At 41.3% G+C, this 25281-nt stretch overlaps 1 protein-coding gene across 2 annotated transcripts in view; it reads left to right on the top strand.

The window, feature by feature from the left end:
* FAM81A (family with sequence similarity 81 member A) overlaps positions 1 to 25281 on the top strand; it is a 74809-nt gene that overhangs the window by 39052 nt on the left and 10476 nt on the right. For both annotated transcript variants that reach the window (XM_019441938.2, XM_019441940.2), the window contains exons 4-6: positions 3153 to 3271; positions 19376 to 19505; positions 21009 to 21115. In XM_019441938.2, the coding sequence (XP_019297483.1) occupies positions 3153 to 3271; positions 19376 to 19505; positions 21009 to 21115 (356 nt within the window). The remainder of the gene's footprint in view (positions 1 to 3152; positions 3272 to 19375; positions 19506 to 21008; positions 21116 to 25281) is intronic.

The raw sequence follows: 25281 nt of genomic DNA, 5'->3' as shown, positions 1-25281 counted from the left end.
GAATGCTTGAGACTGGGTAACAGAAGTACTGAAAAAAGGAGAAAAGATTATTGAAATAAAAGAGACATTTTACAAGCAAAAATTTTAGTTCCAGCCCAGTTAAAGGTACCAAGTTATTTCAGCAAAGCATAGCTGGGGTGAGGGAAGGGCAAGAGGGGAGGAAAGTAAAATCCTTCCTGATAAACCACCTGTGTCGGAGGGTGAAGGAGGGTGGGCGTGAGGTGTGCTGAGTGTTTCATACCAAGGAGGGGGGAGCCGTGCAGGAACAGAGCCTGGAGTAGATATGTGTGGTTATGGACATGGGGAAGGGAAGGGAGCCATTCATAGAATAGCGATGTCCAGGAACATTCTCCAGTCAACAAGGGGAGGGAGGACATTGGATGGTAACCTGGTTAAACCTATCAAAACAAGGAAAAGGAGCAAGGAAACAGCAACCAGAAGCAGCATAAATCGTAAATATAAAGTGAGATGAAAGGTCAAATGTAAACACAAAGCAGTGTAGTGTCATGACTGAGAGAGAGCACAGTCTGTGGAGCCAGAGTTCCTAGTTCAGATCCCAGCTCAGTCACTTATTAACTGGCTTTGGACAAGCTACTTAATGTCTCAGAGATTTCACCTCCTGAAATGGAGATAATAGTAGTATCCGCTTCGGAGGGTGTTGTGAGGATAAATGGGTTAATGTAGCTACAACACTCAGAACAGTGCATGCTGTGCTAGACCAAGCAAGTATTTGGTTTATTATTTATAAAGTATGGTCACAGTGTTAATATTAGGTAAGATGAAACAACATTAAAAGCATTAAATCAGGGGCGCTTGGGTCTCTCAGTCGGTTAAGCGTCCGACTTCTGCTCAAGTCATGATCTCATGGTTTGTGAGTTTGAGCCCCACGTCGGGTCGGGCTCTGTGCTGACACCTCAGAGCCTGGAGCCTGCTTCAGATTCTGTGTCTTCTGCTCTCTCTGCCCCTCCCCCACTCATGTTCTGTCTGTCTGTCTGTCTGTCTCTCAAAAATAAATAAACATTTTAAAAAAGGCACTAAATCAGAAGCACTAAATTATTGTGTAATGGTTAAGGTCACTTATATCACAAATCTGTATGTGTCAAATAAAATGGTGGCTAAATAAAATGAAAAGTGTTAAAAATGTAAGGAGAACTTGATGAAAATATTTTACAATGGAGGAATTCATAAAACCTCTTTCCCAGATGGAGCAATCTGCTAGACAAAAATAAATAAGATCTAGAGAAAATGAATACTGGAATCAGCAAACTCAATCTAACAGACGATATTGAACCTTTTGTTCCTTGAATAGTTTTTTTGCATGGAACATTTAGTAAACATGTGCTGCAAAGCATACCCCAATACATTCAAAAAATTAAGTATATTCCAGACCATATTTTTGATCCCAAGCCAATAAAGTAGAAATAAATAATGAAAATGATGGGGCGCTTGCCTGGCTCAGTTGATAGAGCGTGCAACTCTTGATCTTAGGGTTGTGAGTTCAAGCCCCACATTGGGTGTAGAGATTACTTAGAAGTAAAATCTTAAAAAAGTAAATAAATAAATAAATAAATAAATAAATAAATAAAAATGACCAAAACACTTAACTGCTTGAAAATGAGGAAACACAACTCTCAGTAATCCTTTAGATACCTAAATATCAAAAGATCAAAGAGGAACACAAAATGGAAATTAAAACTAATAAGGAAAGCACTTCACACTCAGTCTATGGACGCAGCAGATACTGTTCTAAAAAAAAAGTCTTTGTTATTGAGGAACTTAGTACTCCTATTTTAAAATTACTAAAAGAAAGAGTAAAACCAAAAGAAAAGCAAGAAAAATTAAAAAATACTTAAGCTGGCATTAAACAAATGAGAAATTTTAAATGGTTGAAAAGAAAAGGAGGTAAGGAATCAAGAGCTTTTTCTTTGCAAAGGGGAGAGAAGGTGGTGTTGGTGAGGGGAGTGTGAGGGACAGAATGACGGTGGAGGAAGGGAGGGCAGAAAGGAAGCCATGTGCGAAAGAATAAGGAAATATTCAGAAGGAACATTGGTCTCTTGCGACCTAGGACTCCGGTTCTCCTGTCTGTCTGTCTGTCTGTCTTTCTGACTGTCTTGCTTCAACTCATCTTCTTTGCAGAGTGGTTACAGGGAGGGTGGGTTTTGGGGCCAGGCTGCTCGGTCAGTCCTGACTGGTCACTTGCCGTCCGTGTGACTTTGGGTGCATCATTTCATCCTGAAACACCGGGGACCCCAAGAGTGTGGATTTGGTACATGCTCAGTAAACACTGAGGGGGTGTCCTCACCATCCCCACCGTTCCTTAGACCTTAGACTTGCCAGGATGGCTGCTCCGCCAGGCCATGCGGTGTTGGGGCACCTGCTCTCACTGAATGCCTTTCCACGAGACCCCGTTCTGCTATTCCAGCAGAAGTACTGTCATCAGATAAGTACCGTAAGAGGATCAGCATTTGCTGTCTTGGCTCTGTGCTAGGCATTGTAGGTGCTTTTTGCACACCGTGTCACGAAACATTTACTGTGCCCTTAAGAGTACAGTCACTTAACAGATGTAAGTTTCCTTAACAGAGAAGGAAAAGGAAGCTCAGAGGACTTGACACATTTGCCCAGGGTCATTCAGCTAGAGGAACTGAATTTGGACATGTTTGTCTGACACCCCCTGCCCAGCCCTGTCCTTGCTTGGTGTTGATTTATTACTTTCTGACCGATTTAGGGAGTCTTCGCCTAGAGCAATGACTATCAAAAAACAGCCTGGAGTGGTGGAAAGAGCTCTGAACTGTAAGAGCAAGAGTCCAGGGACCTAGTCCGAGCTTTGCCCTTTCTTGCAGCGTGGGGGGCCGGGGAGGTGGTGAGGGGCTCTGTCAAGTCATGTGGCATCCAAGTCTCAGTGCTTTTACTGGCAGATGAAGGGACTGTGTGTGTGTGTGTGTGTGTGTGTGTGTGTGTGTGTGTGAGATCTCTGAGGTCTCTCTAAGCATGTGTAAGTACTTTCTGTACACGTGTATATATCAGGTGGCTGTCAAAAAGGAGCTCTTAGGAATGGAGTTAAATGTTCTTATTTTTATCAAAAGTATAAAATGCTTTTGTGCCAGCATGTAAATTCTCAGAAGACCCTCTTAGTGGTTTTTTGTGTTGCCCAGGTACTCCAAGAGCAGATCCGGGCCCGGGACAACATCAGCTACGGAACTAATTCTGCCTTAAAGACTCTGGAGATGCGTCAGCTCTCCGGTTTGGGAGACCTTCGGGGGAGAGTGGCAAGGTAGGTGGTCAGGTGTTTGGGACTGTACTCACCGAAAGCTGTTTTTCATCAACTCCATTTTACAAAGTATATATTCACAAAGTCCCAAAGCAAATTCTTTGCGTTCTTCTAGTACATTCCCTCCTTTGCCCATAAAAATCTAAGGTAGAAGTTCCACCTGATTACGAGCATGCCACGATTTCTTATCTTGGAGTTGTGTTTGTGGAAGGAAATGATGGGAGGGCTCGGCTGACCTGTGTAATTTGGCCGGGTAATAATTATGTTTACTGTCTCCAGTAATACACAGTTGAGACTTACATTTTGTATGTCTCTTTTAAAAATGTCATTTCCCTTGTAATTTATTTTTTTATTATCTTCTGAAAATTTTGGTCTGTGATAGATTGGAAATTTAGAGAAGATCTTTGACCTCAGGTAGTACAAAAGATGCTGTTCCGGCCCCTTTCTCCTGAAGGAGTGCTCCGTGCACCAGCACCATTGGAGTCACCCCAGAACTTGTTGGAAATGCACGATCTTTAAAATATTTATGGGCCTCTTCTGCCCTCTGCTGCTGTTAAGAGTCAAGCACAAGTCTACAAGGGGAGCTGTGGAGCCAGTAAACAATTCGAATCAGGCTGAGGTGAAAATGAGGCTGGTCTGTAAAGGGTGAGACGGAAGAAAGAACAGGAACACGGGATCCAAGACCTCTTTGGAGCAAAGGAGAGTAGTGTTGGGGGATCTGTGCAAGACCACACACGAAGGACCTTAGATGCTGGGCATGTGTGTTTCGGTCTGCTGGGTGAACATCAGTCTTATAGCAGATGGCCCCATAGAATGAATGGAGGCCTAGTTGCCACTCTTGTGTAGTTATCTCTTCTCATTCAGGTCAGCGCCAGTCTTCTTAGCGTGCCCTTTAGAGATGAACCCCCCACTGACCTCCTTATCTCTCTCGACCTTTGCACTGTACCTTTCGTCAGTAATCAGCTACTTGTTAGTCCCTGAATGGGTCATGCTCTGCCATCTCTGTGCCTTTGCACGTGCTTCTTCACCCACCATGCCTTTCCCCCTTCTTTTCTAACTTCTAATCAGACTTTCAAGTTCAGCTCAAATGTCACCTCCTCCAGGAAGTCTTCTCTGATACCCTAGTCTCCTGAGCTCTCCAAGCATTCTGTTCTATTGAGTCTCTCTACTGTTTTCAGAGTACATTTTTATTTTTGTAACCTACATGCATAGAACAGTCTCTGGAGAGCAGTAGATTCTCAATACATATTTGTTTGGATGAATTAATGATCTAGAAAAATTACTGTAATAGGACTGAAAAACTTGACGTCTTTTTGTGGAGATTGGCTTAACAGAAAGCCCACTCTGTGAGACCTCCCAGAAGAGTGAGAAGTTAGAAGGGCTTCAGAGCTACAGGGCAGAATAGGGACTTGTGGAAGATTTTGAGGATCTGCCTATGCACTTTAGTTGCAGATGAAGATTACGTGAGGCCAGCTATGTAGGAGGCTTAGCACAGGGCATGGCATGGAGTGAACACAGAGCAAGTGGGAGCGTTTGTGAATCTCAAGGGCAGCGGCAGTGACATTATCCTCATGAAACTGTTCTAATGACCAAATGGAGAAATGACTTTGAACTATTTTCAGGAATTTTACATTTTTCCTGTGCAGTTTCACATTCAGTTCTTTATGCAGTACGTTCCTTCCCTATAGCAAATACTTTTGCAATGAAACAATCACAAATGTTTGTTGTGAGCACCACCTATTTTCGCTTTGTTTTGTGGTTCTACTGGTCTTTCCCCTGGAATGCTAATAAGACTTTGTTGGAATAAACTTGTGTGGAAAAAAAAAAATCTTTGGCAAAGTTTTGGCTTTCTTGGATTGAATTGGAGGCGTATGAACGTGCTAAGTGATGGTCTTAAATTACTAGGCTGCTATATTATTTCAGGTTTTATTTTATAGTGTTTATGGATCCACCAGTGATGCCCTTGGTAGGAAGCTGGCCCTGATGCTCCCCCTTGTGCTTCTCTGTGGAGGTGGGGGGCACCCTCACCCCACTAAGAGTGGCATGCTCTGAACAGACTTTCTTAAAGAGTTTCCCATTTCTCCCTAAAGCAGAGCTCAGGGAGGCCAGCTTTCCTCTTCCTCCTGGAACAGTGGGTCCGTTATTTGGCCTGTCTTCTTCATTTTTCCCAGTGCTCAGCGGCCACTTCCATTCCTCCTTGAGGTCTGTTTTCATGGTGCCAGAGTTTTAAAGGAGAAATAGCTATATACTGATGCAGGTGTGCAAGTTCCCTCCAGGTAAGCAAGTCCAGGTGCAAAGGAAGAAGATGGATAAATTAGACATCATCAGCTTAAAAAATCTTTGGCTCTTTTAAATAATGCTGTTATGAACATTCACAGACAAATTTCTGTGTGGCCATATGTTTTCATTTCTCTTGGATATATATATATATACCTAGGAGTATAATTGTTGAGTAATGTGGTACTCTATATTTAACCTTTTGAGGAACAGAACAGCCAGACTGTTTTCCAAAGCAATTGCACCATTTACAACGCCACCGGCACTGCGCAAGGGCTCTGATCGCTCCACGTCCTCACCAACACTTACCTTTTTGATAGAGCCAACCTAATGGGTATGAAGTAACATCTTGTTTTTGATTTGCATTTCCCTAGTGACTAATGGTGCTGAACACCATTCAGTGGGCTTATTGGTCATTTGTAGATCTTTGGAGAGCTGTTTATGCAGATCCTTTGCCCATTTTTGATCTGGATTAATAGTCTTTTTATTATTGAGTTGCAGAAGATCTTTATATATTCTAGATTCAATTCACTACCAGATACCTGATTTGAAAAAGCTTTCCCCCGTTCTAAGGGTTTTCTTTTCATTTGACTGGGTCCAATTGGTTCTTTTAAAAAATGATTACTGTCTCTTTGTTGATATTCCCTATTTGATGAGACATTACCATTATACCTTCCTTTACTTTTTTTTACAGTTTTTATTTATTTATTTTGAGAGAGAAAGGCAGAGAGAATCCCAAGCATATCCGTGCTGTCAGCCCATAGCCCTGTGCGGGGCTCCATGTCACAAACCATGAGATCATGACCTGAGCCGAAATCAAGAGTGAGAAGATCAATCACCTGAGCCACCCAGGCACCCCATACCTTCCTTTACTTTTTTAAATCATGTTTTCTCTATTTCTTTGGGCATCCAGTGTTTATAATGGCTGCCTTAAAGTCTGTGTCTTTTAAATCTGACATCTTTCCCTCTCACTGCCAGTTTCTTTTGCCTGCTTTTTTTCTGTGTTTAGTTCATATTTTCTGGTGTCTTTGCTGGATACTGAATACTGACAGCTCCTTCCCTCTGCTTGCTTTGGTTGGTTGTTTGTTCAGTGACTTGGCCGGATTGTTTAGAGATGTCTCTTTCTCCGGCAGTATGAAGCATCTAGTGCACAGGTGCCCTGTGATGTCAGTGATCTTAGCAAGACTCTCTCTTTTCCCTGATCTTTTAAAAAATTTTTTTGAGAGAGAGAGTGAGAGTGAGTGCGCTCACTTGCCAGGGAGGGGCAGAGGAAAAGAGGGAGAAAGGAGGCTCCACACCCAGCAGAACCTGACATGGGGCTCGATCTCACAACTGTGAGACCATGACCTGAGCTGAAATCAAGCGTGGAACGCTTAACCGACTGCACCACCTGGGGGCCCCTCTTTCCTTGATCTTTTATTAAGCCGTCTGCCTCTACAGGTATCACGTCCAGATCTTCATCGCCATTAATTTCTGGCAGATTGCTGTACAGGGATTGTTTCTGACAATACCCTGGGACATAAATTGCTCTGGAGTCTGATTCAGTTAAATTATTGCCAGCCCTTAAAGGCTTAATTATGTATATATACAAGAATTATTATATGTATAGGTAATTATAACATGGAACATGAACAACTTAATGTTTTAAATGTCACTGCCTTTCTGGGAGCCTGGGTGTTAAGCAACCGACTCTTGATCTTGGCTCAGGTCATAACCTCGCGGTTCATGAGATCGAACCCCCCCTCAAGCTCTGTGTTGACAGTGTAGAGCTTGCTTGGGATTCTCTCTCTCTCTCTCTCTCTCTCTCTCTCTCTCTCTCTCTCTGTCTCTCTCTCTCTCCCTCTCCCCCTCTCTTCCTCTCCCTCCCTCCCTCCCTCTCTCTCTCCCTCTCTGCCCCTTCCCCTTCTCATGCTCTCTTTCTCAATATAAACAAATAAACACTAACAAAATTTGTTTTTAAGATTTATTTTTGAGAGAGAGAGAGACAGAGACAGCATGACTGGGGGAGGGGGGAGGAGCAGGAAGGGAGGGAGACATGGAATCTGAAGCAGGCTCCAGGCTCTGAACTATCAGCACAGAGCCCGACTCAGGGCTTGAACTCACAGATCGTGACCTGAGCCAAAGTCGGACACTTAATCAACTGAGGCACCCAGGTGCCCCTAGGTAAATATTTTTTTAAAATAATTAAAAAAAAATGTCACTGCCTTTGGTGTGCTATGCTACCATGTCATAAACTGTAAGAGATGTTTACTTTAAGCCTGTTGCCTGGTCAGGTCTGTGGCTAGACCTTTGGTACTCTGTTAATGAACTTCTGACCACCTCTTCGCCACTGATCTGGTAACCAGATGAAAAGTTATTCTGCCACACAATGGCTACAACCAAGAACTGCACCTGGGAGATAACAGTTATCCAAAGACCTGAAAAGGGAAATTTTGAAATGACTACATTATTGGTTCATTTATAACATAACAGGATAAAATAGGGCAACTTGTCAGATTGATTGCAAATTCTCGTTTAACTAAAGCTGTTGAGCCATGCACACAGCTATATTTAGAACTCTGAGGCTGTCTTTTATGAGTGTTTTTTTTTGAAAAGACAGGAACAGTGTCGTTGATTCAATATTAGCTGAGGTAGCAATATAGCTTCCCCCTTTTTTCTTATTTATTTATTTAGAAATAATTTGCAGGGTGCCTGGGTTTCTCAGTAGGTTAATCTGACTCGATTTTGGTTCTGGTCATGATCTCACAGTTCATGAGATCAAGTCCTGTGTGGGGCTCTGTGCCAAAAGTGCAAAGTCTGCTTGGGATTTTCTCTGTCCCTCTCTCTCTGCCCCTCCCCCCTCTCAAAACAAACAAACAAACAAACAATTTGAAACTTACAGAAAGTTTGCACGATTCACCAAGTGTTAACATTTCGTTCCATTTACTCAATTCTTTCTTTTTTTTTTTGTTTTTATTTATTTTTGAGAGATAGAGAACAGAGCATGAGGTGGGGAGGGACAGAGAGAGAGAGGGAGATACAGAATCCAAAGCAGGCTTCAAGCTCTGAGCTGTCAGCACAGAGCCCAACATGGGGCCTGAACCCGTGAACCAGCGAGATCATGACCTGAGCCAAAGTTGGGCACTTAATCAACTGAGCCACCCAGGTGTCCCAGTTCTGTTCTTTCATATGTAATATTTTTATGCAGCATTTGAGAATAAGGATAACTTTGTTTTTAACATAAGAAAACCAGAGTTGATTTCTTTGTGTATGCTTTCTGATGACAGGCTTTGGTATCTTACCTTGCAGCCCTCCCTGCCCTCCCCACCTGCTTTGTCCCCTAACTTATAAAGGTACGAAGATGAAGTGTGTGGTATTAAACAGTCAGAAACATTATGAAATATGTAAAGTAGGGAAAAAAAATAAGTTCACCAGCCCCTTGCTCTTTTTTATTCCTTACAGGTAACTAATATTAACAGCTTGATGTCTGTCCTTTCAGACTTTTTCATACATAGTTATGAGGTAATAATTTATCATTGTAGTAACATGATGATTTGCAGCCTCACAATCAATTAACAATCACAACAGTCTGATTTTGATTTTACAAAGTATTACATATATTATTCTGCAACTGAAGTGTTCGCACATAACAGTACATTGTGGGCTTTCTTTGAGTATATGCATAGTTCTAGTGTACTGCTTACTTGGGTATGGAGTATCCTGCTACAGCTGTGTGCCATAATTTATTGTATTTAACTACTAGTTGATGTTAATGGAAATTTATGTTGTAGTATTTGTGTTTCCAAGTGAGAAATAATACTGAAGCCAAGCCAAAGCTAGGGAAAATCAGTGAGCCATGAACTTCAGGATAATTTCAAGATCTTTCTAAATAACTTTTTCAAACAGAGTCCATCCCTCAAACAGCTTTTCAAAGATAATGAAACTGGTCGGATGTAGTGATACCTGACAGTTCCTACCCAGTAAAAGCTGTGTTTGGACTGGAAAATAAAGCTTTTGTATAATATTTTTGTATTTCATGGTATGTTAAAACCCATGATATCCCCAAATAAGATTTAAATAATATTTTGCTAAACAGTTATGAACTCAAAAAAGAAAGGTCTTTATTTGGTGTTGGTTTTACCATCATTTGTGAAGTGAGGGATGATTTAAGACTAAAGGAAGTAGTATGAATCAAGTACTTTGCACTGTACAGTAATTTTCTGTGTATTCATCCATTCACAAATACATTCATCCGTTCACAATATCTGTTGGGCCTCTTCTACATGTAAGGCAATGAACGGGGCACTAGGGTTTTCGTGATGAAAAAGGCAAATGTCGTCCCTCTGTCTTGCTGTTTATATTCTGTCTAGGAGGGGACACAGATGTCAAACAACTTAATGCCAAATAGTTATTTAATTTCACTTGTTATTTGAATAATTTATTTGTAGATGTTTGGAGTTTTATTTTTTAATATTTTTAAAGTTTATTTATTTATTTTGAGAGAGAGAGAGCACGCGCGTGCACACACACAAGTGGGGGAGGGGCAGAGAAAGAGGAGGAGAGAGAATCCCAAGCAGATCAGGACAGTGCAGCACCCTATATGGAGTTTGAACTCATAAACCATGAGATCATGACCTTAGCTGAAGTCAAGAGTCAGGTTCTTAACTGACAGAGCCACCCAGGTGCCCTGATATTTGGGGTTTTCTATAGAAATCATATCATTTGCAAATAATGATAATTTTATTTCTTCTTTTCTGATCCTTGTATCCTTAGTCTCTCTTTCTTGTCATCTTACAATGGCAAACCCCTCCAATACCGTGTTAAGTAGATGTGATTGGCGGCATCTTTCTCTTGTTTTTTACTTCAATGAAATTATTCCATTGTTTTTCCATTTTGAATGATAATTGCTCGTGTTATTTTTTTTAACATAGATTTATCAGATTAAGTTTTCTTCAATTCCTAATTTACTAAGATTCTATGAATTTGTATTGGGTTTTCTCAAGTATTTTTTGCATCTGTTCAAATCTTTTGGTATCCTTCCCTTTTGATCTGTTAATGCATACTTAGCAAAATGGCTAGATATATTAATATACAAAAGTCAGTTTCCTTACTATTAAACAAAACATACCAAAATGAAGATACCATTTAAAATAAAAGCAGAGAATATAAAATAACCAGGCAGAAATCTAACAAAAATTGCCCAAGACCTCTAAAGGGAAAATTTTTTTTTAATTTGATTAAGAAATGATAAGAGGGGCACCTGGGTGGCTCAGTCGGTTAAGCATCCGACTTCGGTTCAGGTCACCATCTCATGGTCTGTGGGTTCGAGCCCCACGTTGGGCTCTGTGCTGACAGCTCAGAGCCTGGAGCCTGCTTCAGATTTTGTGTCTCCCTCTCTCTCTGACCCTCCCCCGTTCATGCTCTGTCTCTCTCTGTCTCAAAAATAAATAAACATTAAAAAAAATAATAAGAAGAAAACATAAGTAGAGATAGATATTATATTCAAGGGTAGGAAGTCTTAATATTTCTGAAGATATCAATTCTTTCAAATTAATTTTTAGAATTAATGAAATTCCAGTTAATATCCTAACAGAGTTTTACATTGAACTTGATAAAATGACCTTAATGTTTATATGTAAGGGTTAAGAGTGAAAAATATCCGGTACACTTCTGAGGATGACCAGAGAGGGGAGAATTGCCCTACCCGATAGCAAGACTTGTTGTGAAACTCTATGTTATTGGCTTAGGGGTAGAGAAAGTGAAAATGGAATAAAATAGAGCATGCACAAATTGGACTGTGACCACATATGTGTGGGACCTTGGCACGTGTCATAGATGGCATAGCAGATCAGTGGAGAAAGGAGGGATTGCTCATAAGTAAAGCTGAAAAATATATATTATACATATCAAAAAAGAGTAATTTCTTTTCTACCTCCTACCAGATACAAAATCAGCTCTGGACGGGTAGAGGGCTTAAGTGCTAAAAATAAGACTTAAAAATTTTTAATAGAAAAATATAGATGAATATCTTTTAGATCTTTCGGTAGGGTAGAATTTCTTCTTGACATAAAAAGCATTGATGGATTTGGTTATATTAAAATTTAAAACATTGCTCATCAAAAGACCCTTTAAAGAAGAAAATTAAATGTTACAAACTGAGGATGATATTGGCTGGTAAAGGGTTAGTGCTAAGAGCATTTAAAGATTTCCTGCAAGTTAATAAGAATAATGCAAACAACCCAGTGTAACAATGGGTGAGAGATATGAATGACATTTTACCAAAGCAGAAACATATGTGGTCAACAAACATGTAAAGAGATTTAACTTCAGTGGTTGATGTTGAAATGAAAATTCAAAACACAAAATATTTTTTTTTCACCCAGTTGATTGGCATCTGAAATGTCTGAAAATAAGCGTTAGAGAGGATGTGGCTTCTTACAGTCTCTTATTCCTTGCTAGTGGGAGTATAAATTAGTAGAATCTGATCTTACCTCCCAGTGTTGAACATTCACATACTCCATGATCCATCAGTTTCTGCCCGAGAGAAATTCTTGTATAAGGGGTCTTGTTAATAGCAGCATCATTCACAATAGAAAATACTGAAATAACCCAAAGTGCCCATCAATGATAGCATGAACAAATAAATTGTAACAAACAACAGAATATTATTCTATTGTCAAAATGAACCTCAGTGCTGTATGGCAATATGGATGAATCTTAGCAATATAATAGGTGGAAAAAATAAATACCAAAATATTGCATATGACATAATGTCTTTTTTTTATAAGTTTGTTTATTTAATTTGAGAGAGACAGAGAGCCAGTGGGGTAGGTGCAGAGAGAGGGAGAGAGAGAGAATCCCAAGCAGGCTCCACACTGTCAGTGGTAGAGCCCGATATGGGGCTTGAACCCAAGAAACGTGAGATCATGACCCAAGCTGAAACCAAGAGTCAGACACTTAACCAACTGAGCCACCCAGGCACCCCTGATATAATGTCTTTTGTAAAAGTTAAATTCAACTAAAACATGCATATATATACTTTTAAGAAATGCATGCTAAGGTTGTCTGGGTAGCTCAGTTGGTTAAGCATCTGGCTTTTGATTTTGGCTCAGGTCATGATCTCACAGTTGCAGAGATTGAGCCCCTTCCACGCTTTGCTCTGACAATGCAGATAGAGCCTGCTTAGGGTTCTCTCTCTCTCCCTCTCTTCTGTTCTGCCACATTCGCATTCCTCCTCTCTCTCTTGCTCAAAATAGACATAAAATTAAGAAAAAGAAATAGCATGCCATCATATATATACACACGTATTTGCATATATATGTACTTACATACATGCATGTGTATATGCAATTAACTGTCTTTTAACATTTTATTTTATTTTATCTTAATTCCAGTACAGTTAACATACAGTGTTATTTAAGTTTCAAGTGTCAATATACTGATTCAACACTTCCAAACATCACCCAGGGCAAGTGCACTCCTTAATCCCCATCACCTATTTCATGCATCCCTCCACCCACCTCCCCTCTGGCAACCACCAGTTAAGAGTCTGTTTCTTGGCTTGCCATTAATCAATCGTCTTAATAGGAAAACAAGGGAATGATGACACAGGATTCAAAATGCTTACTTTCATGGGAGCCATTACTCAAAATAATTAACTGAACAAAGTGAGCCATGCTTGGGCCAGTGATGAGAGTATATTATGCAACAAGAGTATATTATGGAAGATATCCAAAATAATAACAATAATAAGTTTTAATCGCAAGTCAGTGAAAGATTTATGTGAAGATATCCAAAATAATAACAATAATAAATTTTAATCGCAAGTCAGTGAAAGATTTATGTGAGGCGTTCTCCAAGTATGTAACTGGTGTGTCTCATCTGGGCGCTCTGGGAAGGCTTCCTTAAGGATGTGACTTGCGTGCTTAGCTCTGAGGGTGGAATGGTAAGTACCCATGTGAAGAGGTCAGGGAAGAACATTCCAGACAGGAAACAACATGGGTCAGGCCTTGAAGTGGGAAGGAGTGAGGTAAGTTCGAAGCCCTGGAATATAATCAGTGTGACTAGATGAAGAGGGGAAAAGGGACTGAGGTGTGTGAGATGTGGCTGAAAGTTAGATGGATAGGGAGCAACCCTTGGGGGGCGTTTTAAAGGATTTTGGCCAGTATTCTAAAATAGTAGCAAGTTAAACAGCAGGCATTTATACAGATAAAGAATTGTACTTAGTTTGTTTTTTTTGTTTTTTCTTTCCTGAAACTTTGTTTCTTTGGGGCTAATACCTAGATTGAAAGGCACATAGAAATATATTTATGTTTCAAAATTTGGGGCATATACTGCCAGGTTGCCCTCTAGAAAGCTTGTAAAATGTATTTTTCCACCAGTAGTATGTGATATAGCTTGATTCTACAAACTTTCTCCAACATTGGGCATTCACATTCAAAAAAGATTTCCAATACAGAAGAACAATGGCATAATTATTGCTTAATTGTATATATCGTACTATGAATATTGAAAATATTTAAAGGCATATATGCAGTTTTGTCAGATTATTTAAAATATTTTTTAAAAATATTTTAAGTATTTAAGTCAATATTAAAAAAAATTGTTCCATTAATTTTTTTCCTGTTACTTCTGAAAAGGATTATAGCATTTTAACAACATGACTGAGCTAAACAAGTTGTTCAGCCTCAAGTAAATGTGAGTTAGTACCAAGAAATGACTTTTATTTTTATTTTCTTGTTTTTAAAGAGGATGTTTATTTCTTTATTTTTTTAATGTTCATTTAATTTTGAGAGAGGGAGAGATAGAGCACAAGTGGGGGAGGGACAGAGAGAGAGAGAGAGAGAGGGAGACACAGAATCTGAAGCAGGCTCTAGGCTCCGAGCTCTCAGCATAGAGCCTGACACGGGGCTCAAGCCCACGAACCAGGAGATCATGACCTGAGCTGAAGTTGGACACTTAACTTACTGAGCCACCCAGGCGCCTCCCAAGAAATGATTTTTAAAAGACTGGAATAATTGATCTGGTAGCTTACTTTCTTCAGAGTCGACAATAACTTAAATTTACCAATAATTTTCTCAGTTTGCTCACCATTGTTTCTTGCATCCCACTCCTTCCTGTGGGTGCTCTTTTTTTTTTTTTAAAGATTTTATTTTATTTTTTAATGTTTATTTATTTTTGAGGAAGAGGGAGAACATATGCACAAAGGAGGCAGAGAAAGAATGGGAGACACAGAATCTGAAGCAGGCTGTAGGCTCTGAGCTGTCAGCACAGAGCCCAACGTGGGGCTTGAACTCACAAACTGAGATCATGACCTGAGCCAAAGTCAGACACTTAACCAACTAAGCCACCCAGGCACCCCTAAAGATTTTATTTTTAAGTAATCTCTACACCCATCGTGAGGCTCAAACTTACAAGATCAAGTGTCACGGTCTCTACTGACTGAGCCAGCCAGATGTCCCTGGGTGCTCTTTTCTTTTTGCTGAAGTACATGATTTAGTGACTCTTTCAGTATGGGTTTGTGGTCAATACATGTCTTTATCCTTGCATGTTTAAATCTGTGTCTGTCTTTATTTTGCCCTTATCCTGGGATGATAAGTTATTTTTCCTCACTCCTAAGATGTTTCTCCACCCTTCTGTCTCCTTGTTTTGGGGACTTCTCAATTCCTCTTTCACTGATGTTGGCATCTCTTTATTTGTCCTCCTTGTCTCTTACCTGTTTTTTCATGTTTCGCATCACTGTCTTTGCTTCCTTCTGTGTGAGCTCCTTGCTACTGTCTTCAAACTAACTGACCATCTTCAGTCAGGTCCAGTCTAGAATTTGTCAGGTCTGTGAAGACACTGTGTAGTTTACTTCCAGGATTTTCCATTTTTCTCTCATCCACTTGTTCTTCTTTTCCCTCTGCCTGTTTTTGTTTAATAATTCAGAGTTCTCGTTATAGATATTAATCTGTCTTCGATTTTTTTCAGTATCTTAAACATATTTATTTAAGAACTCATTTGGTCCAAGTTTTTAAAAATGTTTATTTATTTTTGAGAAAGAGGGTGGGGTGGGGCAGAGAGAGGGGAACAGAGGATCCGAAGCAGGCTCTGCGCTGACAGCAGAGAACATGAGACAGGGCTCGAACTCATGAACTGTGAGATCATGACCGGAGCTGAAGTCAACTGCTTAACCCGCTGAGCCACCCAGGTGCCCCTCATCCAGGTTTTTGTTTGTTTTTTTTTTTTGGTTTGTTTGTTTTTTGAGCTTTCCATAGCTGGTAGGGCCCCACTCAGACCTCTGGTTTCAGTTACCCTGGTTCCTGTGTTGTGTCACAAGTGTGCTCCTGTGTGCTTCCTGAGTGGAGCCGGTTCTTGCCCCTCTTGCCGCGTGGGAACTAAAGCTTCTTCTCGCTTCTGCTGGTTTTCAGATATAGAGCCCTTCAAGCTCCCAGCACCAGCCGTAGCAAAATATACGCTTTGCTCCATCTCCTGCACCATCTGTCTGCTTTCTACTTTCCCCCATACTTTTTTTTCCCTCCCATTATTTTTTGTCCTTGTGGATTTATACCTTTTTAAAATTCATCTGGAGTCATCTTGATAGGTTTTCAGGAGGGAGCCAAAATAAGGGCACGTGTTCAGTCCACCATGTGTAACCGACAGACCAGGTAGTAGTTTTAATTTGCAACATTTTCGTGCAAAATGATTAGTAAATCAGTTAAATCTTATTGCTTATTAGAAAGCCTACAAAGCACTGGCATGCTCTTTAATCTTTATTCATGGCTTATATACTCTAGATCAATATTTTGTTTTTTTAAGCTTGTTGCAAATATTTTGTATGACTTAGTCAGTGAGATTCTTTTCAGTGTCTGAGTCACTTAGGGAACAATTTATAACGCTCGTTGAGGCCTAAATGCAGATCTACATCTTAAAGAATTCATTTCCGGTGCTTTTAGGAAGATTGCAGACCGCTGATTTACTGAAACTGGGACCTGTCACTGGCTCCGTCTTCAGTCTATGTATTTATAATGACTTGTTCAGCAAGTTCCCAATCTTCTGAGCTGATTTGTCTGATTTGAGGGATAATGAACAAGAACAAAATGTCAGATAAAATCTCCACCAATAACAGAAGAAAATATACATGTAAGCTGAATAGGATTTTTATAGTGGTGGCATAAGAATCTGTTTTTAAATTTCTGGATTGTATGGTATGTGTACTGAAGAAAAAAGTTCCCACTATGTCTTCATTTTGTATAATTAGTATGTGACACATAGTGGCCATTCTACAAATACTTATTGACTGAAAGAGTAAATTATGGAGTGGGGTTCCCACTGTCGCCTCTCTGCTTCTGCTACCTATTGCCTTGAACCTGACCTAACTTTCATGACAGTGACTCTAACCCACATTTCTCTAGCTCTGGATTCCTTGTAGTCCAGCCTCATTTCTGCTTCATGGGGACCCCAGAGAAAGATGGTAGGATAGTGCATATTCCATAAAATTGGAACCCATTCTTTGTACATGGCCGTTGATGAAAATATTTTCCTTGTGTAATTATTTTTCTGATCAGAAAAATTATACATACTTATTGCGGGGAAGTTATACAATTTAGAAAAGAATGAAAAGTAAAATAAAAATCACACATGATCCAAAGATAGCTGGTTAATATTTTGCATGCTTCCTTGTAAAATTTTATATGGATATATGACTATATGCATTAAGGTTCGGTCAAGAAGACAGAAACCACTCTAAGTATTTTAGCAGGAAGGTGTTTAATCCAGGAGGTTAGAGCTTGCATAGCCTTTGGCAGATTTAAGCAAGCAAAGTGAAGGAAACTGCTATTGGCTTTCAGGAAAGTGGGATGTGCAAGAATCACAGAAAGGAGCCATTGAAAACATCAGCTGCCTATAACATGGGAGTGAGTGATTTGCAGGAGTGTGCCTAGAAGTGGCTGTAAACCTCACGTGTGCAGTTTATCCCATGTCTGCCCATCCCTTCCAGGGGAACATAAGGGCTTCTCTTCCACCTCTCTGTATAAGTAATTTACAGTTATTTACAACCAGCTGCCAAGGTTGTTTGGGAAGTACAATTTTTGGGCCTCTGCTCCCTTGATACAGAGAACATTCACAAGGAGCACAAATGCTCTGTCAGTTTTGTTTCATTTTTTAATTTTTTTTAAATGTCTCTTTATTTTTGAGAGAGAGAGAGACAGAGCGTGAGCAGGGGAGGGGCAGAGAAAGAGGGAGACAGAGAATCTGAAGCAGGATCTAGCCTCTGAGCTGTCAGCAGAGAGCCCGACATGGGGCTCAAACTCACAAACCATGAGATCGTACCTGAGCTGAAATCAGACGCCCAACCAACTGAGCCACTCAGGCACCCCAAAAATGCTGTGTCAGTTCTGAGCAATCCAAATATATGATTCTTTTCCTGTTGTCCCCAATCCTCCAATATGTTTCTTCTGTGTCTCACGCCATTAATCATGAACATCTGGCTATTTTTTATTCTAGGCAGATACATTGTTTGAACTTCTGCCAACTGTGTGGGTTTCCCTTCCTTAACACCCTTGAGATCCACTCCCTAGTGGGCTTTTAAGTGTCAGTAGTCTACTTCTGGAAGGTGTCGGCATATTGACACCTTTCGTAAACCAGGTCTGGCTTTTCCTCCGCTGGTCCACCTGGTCATCAGGAGCTCCTCAAGAGGCTGTATGTGTGAGTTAAAGGAAAGTTGGCAGAAGCAAGAGTATATGCCACAGGAGTGTGGGCTCATGCAGTGTACTTATGCCTTTGGGACCTATTTAAGCGTGATGTCTATGCTTTTCTTCCCCTTGAAGATGGAGCACTGCTCATATGCCTCCCTTTATGGCTTGGTGCTCAGGATGGACTGGCCAGATTGCTTGGTCACTTAATGTCCCGTGCTCAGGAACGAATTTGCCACCAGGGCCCAGCAGCAAGCCAATGGCTACTTTTCAGAGCGGGATGATTGGGTTGGAACGGGGCTGACTTAGTTTCGTATTCCTAGGGAGCTATTCTGTGAATTTCCTACTAGGGCTCGACAGAGGCTTCGCACACGGCTTCTCTGCCACAGATACTTTGAGCACCATTGGCACTGCCAAGCTGTGAGGCCCAAGGGACTGAGCAGCCTACACTGCAGCTCAGACCCGCTGCACAGCCTTCTTGAGCTCTGGACCCCACTCAAAGCTGACCGTCTTGAGGCGATTTGGTAAAAGGTTAGGAGTAGTACTTTCGAATGTAGAAGGAATTGCCTTCAGGGGCGCCTGGGTGGCTCAGTCGGTTAAACGTCCGACTTCAGCTCAGGTCACGATCTCACGGTCCGTGAGTTTGAGCCCCTCGTCGGGCTCTGGGCTGATGGCTCAGAGCCTGGAGCCTGCTTCCGATTCTGTGTCTCCTTCTCTCTCTGCCCCTCCCCCGTTCATGCTCTGTCTCTCTCTGTCTCGAAAATAAATAAAACGTTAAAAAAAAAAAAAATTTTAGAAGGAATTGCCTTCGCAATCCAAAGAAGGCCCAGAGAACTTAGAGGCGTGGAGGTGGCACTGAAGAGTGACAGACCCCATCTGGCACACTGTATAGGCCTTCTGTAATTGGGCTCTTACTGCATGTACAGTTTTATACTCATGAGCATTGTAAAGCCTTTGCTCCTTTGATGGTGACATCCCTACTCTTATTAAGCAGCATCCCTGTGGTTTAACTTAAAACCCATAACGAGGGCAGCTCTCTATATTCATTTGAACCTCTGTGGAAAAGAATGAGTCAAAGTTCAGTTTCTTTGAGTGGGGTTGTGTGTTTGAGTATGTCAAGGAGCTTCAGTGCTTGTTTTTAAACTTCACTCAGAGTTAGCTTTGTCGTTTGCCTGGACAGGTGTGACGCCAGCATAGCCAGACTCTCTGCAGAGCACAAAACGACTTATGAGGGGCTCCAGCACCTGAACAAAGAACAGCAAGCTGCCAAACTTATCTTGGAAACAAAAATCAAAGACGCAGAGGGGCAGGTATGGCCTACTTCAGGTAGCCTTTTAAAAGGAGGTAATTTGTTCTTAGCTAAGTAAGAATAACATGGTGATGAGAAACCAGCCGGGACGCCTAGCACATGCATATCTTTTTCTCACTTCTTCTTTCCCCCTGTTTCAGTGCAGTGGCCCTTTACGGGTACGGCAACCAAAGCGCCAAATTTTTTGGTAGAGTCCTAATTTTAAAGGTTCTTTTCCCTCATTCCTAAAACAATTAGTATATTCCAGAAATTCTAAATTATGGCTCCAAAACTACTTCGTGCATAGGTAAATGATCAGGCATTCTGTTATATGCCATATCCCCATTTTTGGTTCAGGAAATAGTTACTGTCCTGGGACTCATGTTACGTGCTACCTCATCACATAGTCTTTGGTGGGAAAGGATTCAGACAAAGGTAGAGGTAGGCTGGCCGGTGAATTTTAGAGTACTCCACCTTGAAACACAGATCAGTTTTATAAAGCATAACTTTTGGCATTTCACCATTTGCTTTTTGGCCACTTAAAAGCTTCCCTTTGCCATCAAGGGGCCTGTCTTCTAGGATTTGCCCCACAGTATCTGCCCTACTTGCTATTCTTCATGCAAAGAGGGACCATTCCAGTAAAAAGGGGCACCTGGTCAATTTGCTGGAGTAAAAATACTTGTGTTCAAAATACATTCAGTAAAGATCTAAATCTGCTTATGTGAAGGACACAGATATTCTAAAGCCACCAAAAAACCCCCACAATAAAACAAAATTCCAACAGTTTTTTTTTCAGAGAATGAGTAAGGACAGAATTACCACAACAGAAAATAAATGCTCAGCAGATACTAAGCTTCTTGGTGGCCAAGCCAAGTCGGATGCATATAGAAATCTATAGAAGGAGACATACTTTTTTTTGTTCTGGATCTAATAAATACTTGTCCCATGAGTCTGTGAGTGAGGAATATCAAACACCGTAATTCCTGAAGAAACTAAAGACATTTCATATAGGACGAGTTTCTATTAACTTTTAGTAGAAAGACCAGGGAAAGGGGTGGGTGGTGGGAACAAGGAGTAGGAGGGATGGAATTTACAAATTGTATTTTCTGGTGACTTGACTTGATATGGAGGTAAATCTGGGACCTCAAAGGATTTTGCAAGTGATAAGAATTCCATTCTCTATGTCTAGCAGCCACATTAATGGTAGAAATCCCAAAGTAAACATAACTGTATTTTGTGCCAGCAGGTGGAAGTAGTGGTCCTGGGCAGAAACTAGGCTTGCTCATCAGAGAACTATAAAGTTAAGTACTCAGAGCGTCATGGATTTTGGCATCACTCCTGGTCTTGATTTCTGATGAGTGTGTATGATAGAAAATGGAAGTGGAAAGATGAGGTGAACTGCTAAAAGAATATATTAAATTATATTGAATCTTAATGTCATCGACTAGAATATAGCTTACCAGATGTTATCTGAAACTACCTCTAAAGATCATATGTGATATTACAAGCAAGGTTTCTTTCCCAGATTTCTCAGCTTTTGAACAGAGTGGACTTGTCGATATCAGAGCAAAGCACCAAACTGAAGATGTCCCACAGAGACAGTAACCACCAGCTGCAGCTTTTGGATACGAAGTAAGTAGTCAGCTTATAAACATTTTTTTTGGTTCGAGTTCTTGATAACCCTATTCACTAGGACAGTTTTTTTCCTTTTCATTTTTATTTATCACATAAAACAAACTGAAAACAATAATGGAAGTTAAGAGGAAAAGTTTCCTTGTAGCATGTTGCCACTTTACATTCCTTCTTATGGTTTTTAGTAGTTGGATAATTATCTATTCATCCAGTAGATATATAGTGAGCACTGGCCTAGTTGCTAAGGATCCAGAAATAAAGAAAAACAGACTCTGTTCCTATCCTTGTGGAGTTTATAGTCTAAGGAGTTGATGAGCATTAATCAAATAGTGACTTGAGTGAGTGTATGCCTTATTATTACTAATGGTTGCAATTGCTCTGAAGAAAAGGTGCATGGTTGTGGTAGGCTGAATGATGGTACCCCAAAGATCACCATGGCCCAAGCCCTGTGAATATGTTACCTTATATGGCAAAAAGGGACTTTGCAGATGTGAATAAGGATTTTAAGATGGGTAGGTTACCTTGGATTACCTCGTAGACCCCATGTAATCCCTAGAGTGTCTGTAAGAGGGAGACAGGAGGGTCAGAGTCATGAGAGAAGGTCACGTGATAATGGAAAAAGAGACTGGAGCCTCAGAGATGCACTCTAAGGATGAGGAAGGGGCCACAGACCATGAAATACAGGTGGCCACTAGAAGCTGAAAGAGGCAAAGCAATGATTCTCCTCTGAGAGCTTCCGGAAGGAACCACTTCTGCTCACACTTCAATTTTAGCGCAGTGAAACTGATTTTAGACCTCTGACCTCCAGAACTATGAAAGAATAAACGTGTTGTTTTAAGCCATCAAGTCTGTGGCAATTTGTCACCACAGCCACAGGAAGCTAATACAATGAATGGTGCTATGAGGCCTGGTTGTGGGGCCTCCTTCCTGAGGAGGTGATGTTTGAAGTAAGAGCTGAAGAAGAAATGGGATTCACTAGGTGAAGAGTGAGGTAAGAACGTATAGGATGGAGGAGTGTGGCATACAAGAAGCTGCAAGATGGCGAGGGTGGCTGGAAGAGAGATGGAGGGGAAGTGAGGCCTGGGGAGGAGGCAAGCCGGCAGCAGGGCCTTGTAGACCATACGCGGGGTTGTTGTCTCTGGCTGTAGTGCACTAAGGACAGCCACTGAAGGGCTTGAGGCAGATGGGGTGATAGAATAAGATTTATAGTTATTTTTAAATGGCCTTGGTGGCAATCAGAAAACAGTGGGGCACCACAGTAGCTCAGTTGGTTGAGTGTCGGACGTTGGCTCAGGTCACGATCATGAGGTTCAGGAGTTCGAGCCTCACATTGGGCTTTTTGCTGTCAGCGCAGAGCCGGCTTCTGATCCTCTGTCCCTCTGTCTCTCTGCCTGTCCCTTGCTCATGTGTTCCTTCCCCCCCCCCAAAATAACTAAAAACATTAAAAAAAGAAAGAAAAAAAAAGAAAGTGAATCAAAAGGGACCAAAGCGTGGGGCGCCTGGGTGGCTCAGTTGGTTAAGCGTCCGACTTCAGCTCAGATCATGATCTAGCGCTCAGTGAGCTTAAGCCCTGTGTCAGGCTCTGTGTGGACAGCTCAGAGCCTGGAGCCTGTTTCAGATTCTGTGTCTCCAGAGACTCTCTCTCTGCCCCTCCCCTACTCACACTGTGTCTCTCTCTCTCTCAAAAATAAATAAAGATTAAAAATTTTTTAAAAAGTGGGGGGCAAAGCAGAGATGGGAACATCATCAGGTGGGGGCATTGCTGCAGTAGTGTAGGTGGGAGAGGTGTGCACTAGGGTGATTGTAAACTAGTCAGCACCCTATGATGTGTTATACTTTCCCATTTTGTTATAGTAACACTTTGAACTGTACTTGCCCACAGTGAAACTCATCATCTGCCCTTCTACTCAGTCACAAAACCATACATCTTCTCCCATCATGAATCTTCATGAGCTTGGCATTTTCCTGCCTAAGCAGAGCCAGTCATCACTATATATGTTTGTGTGTGTGTGTGTGTGTGTGTGTGTGTGTGTGTGTGTGTTTATTTGACTTAATATATTGTTTAACAATGATTTTAGTGTGGAACTTTGTTAGAGACTTGTGGAGATTTTAAATTAATCATTCTCCTGGTTCTTATATCTTATCATCACCATATTTAATGTTGTGTCAAGGTTGTTGCTGAGTTAACAGGAATTCTCTTATGACAAGCATGTTTCTTTTTTCACTAATTGTCTGTATTATATAATCGTTGAGTTATGTCACCACTTCTCATAGATCCTACACGCTTGCCAAGTACAGAAAAATCTCTTCAATCCTCTTCCTTCCATCACAGAGGAAAAAATAAACATGTTGGTATTTTTTCCTATGTAAATTACTTCGTTAGGAGATATTACTAGTCAGCAGACACGAACATCTTTATTTTCCTTCCTACAGTTTCAAGTCTAGAAGTCTAGACACAAACGCTCTTCACAGAGGAGAGGGGACAAAGCCTGGGGCAGAAGGTCAGATTGATTACCCAAAGGGAAAACCCTGGTTGGGTGAACTAGGGAAAATGCCCTTTCCACAAAGAGAGCCTAAGGAAACTCACCTGTCTAAATCTTGGCTCTGGGTAGAGGGATAGAACATATTCCTTGAAAATTCAGGACCATAATATAGCCTTTATTTATTTTACTTATTTATTTTCAGTAAGCTCTATACCCAACATGGAGCTTGAACCCATGACCCTGAGATCTACCAACTGAACCAGCCATGTGCCCCCACAATACAGCCTTCATATAAATTTAGAGCTAGAATTCACATTACCCAAGCAGCTTGAAGAAAACCACAGTGGACAGTTTAATCTTAGAATGATCCTGTTTTGGTGGTGGCTTAAGAAGCTGGAAGAAACAGATGTAAATACCCAGTCCTGAAGGCTTCCCAGATCTTCCCAGAACAGATCAAGTTCTAAGGAGCATGAATGTATAATCAAAAATTGTAAAACAATACAAACAAAAAAGTCACACATGTGGTAGAGTCAGGAGAAACAGAGAAAAGAGGAATTTGATGTCCAAATACTGCATATATAGGAATTATTGGAGAAAATAAGTATACACGTACGTACATACATTTGTATGTGATGTATATGTATGTGTGAGTATACACACACACACACACACGCGCGCGCACACACATTTTGTAAGTATGACTAAGGAATGAGAGATTATTAAAAATGATCAGTCAGAATTGAAAACAACGAAATAGAACTTCTAGAAAATATAATAATCAAAAATAAAAGCTGTAACCTGTAGCCCTACCTGACTGGGGAGCCTGCATAGTGACCCCAGGTGACCTTGGAGCCCCCCTACATTACCTGGCTGTGGAGCCCAGCTTACAGCCTTGCTTAGCAAGTGGAGCCCAGACTGCTCCCACTTATTTGTTGAACACTGCCTGTAGCCTTGCTCAAGCAGAGAACCCAGCCAATAACCCCTCCCCCAAACAGAAGCCCAGACAATGATTCCGCCTGATCTCAAAACCCAGCCACCAGCTTCACCCAACTGTGAGGTATAGCAGCTGGCGCCACCTGACCAGGAAGCCTGGCCAGGAACCTCACTCAATAGTGTGGCACAACCAGCAGCTTGCCCAGTCCTGGAGCAAGCCTGAGGCCCTGTCTGATGATGAAGCCAGCTGAACTTGGAGGCTAGCCAGTAGTAACACTTGGCTGGGAAGCATAGCTTGGGAGTCCCACTTGATTGGGTGCAATTGTGGAGCCCAGCCTGCAGCCCTTAATCATGGAGTCCAAACAGCAGCGAACTGCCCAGCCAGCGAACACAGTCTGAGACCTCAGCCGGCCAGAGGTAATTGCCCAGTGCAGTTAGTGGCTCTGTTTGATCATGTAGTCTAGCCTAGCAGCCCCACTTGGCCAGGGCGCCCAGCCAGTGGCCCTGCTTGAATGCAGAGCCCAGCTTGTAGGCCCATCTGACTGGGGAGCCCAGGCAGCCGTTCCTCCCATCCCCTGACCTCAGAGCATAGGCAGAAGCCCTGCCCAACTAGAAACCTAACAGACATGTACAGAACTTTCCATCCAACAGTAGCAGAATACAAATTTCTCTTAAGTGCAAACAGAGTATTCTCCAGGATAGATCATATGTTAGGTTACAAAACAAGTCTTAATAAATTAAAGAAGATCA

Source organism: Panthera pardus, unplaced genomic scaffold (assembly GCF_024362965.1).
Source record: "Panthera pardus isolate Hobbes unplaced genomic scaffold, ASM2436296v1 HiC_scaffold_24, whole genome shotgun sequence".
Taxonomy (NCBI): domain Eukaryota; kingdom Metazoa; phylum Chordata; class Mammalia; order Carnivora; family Felidae; genus Panthera; species Panthera pardus.
This window is presented reverse-complemented; position numbering and strand designations above follow the sequence as displayed.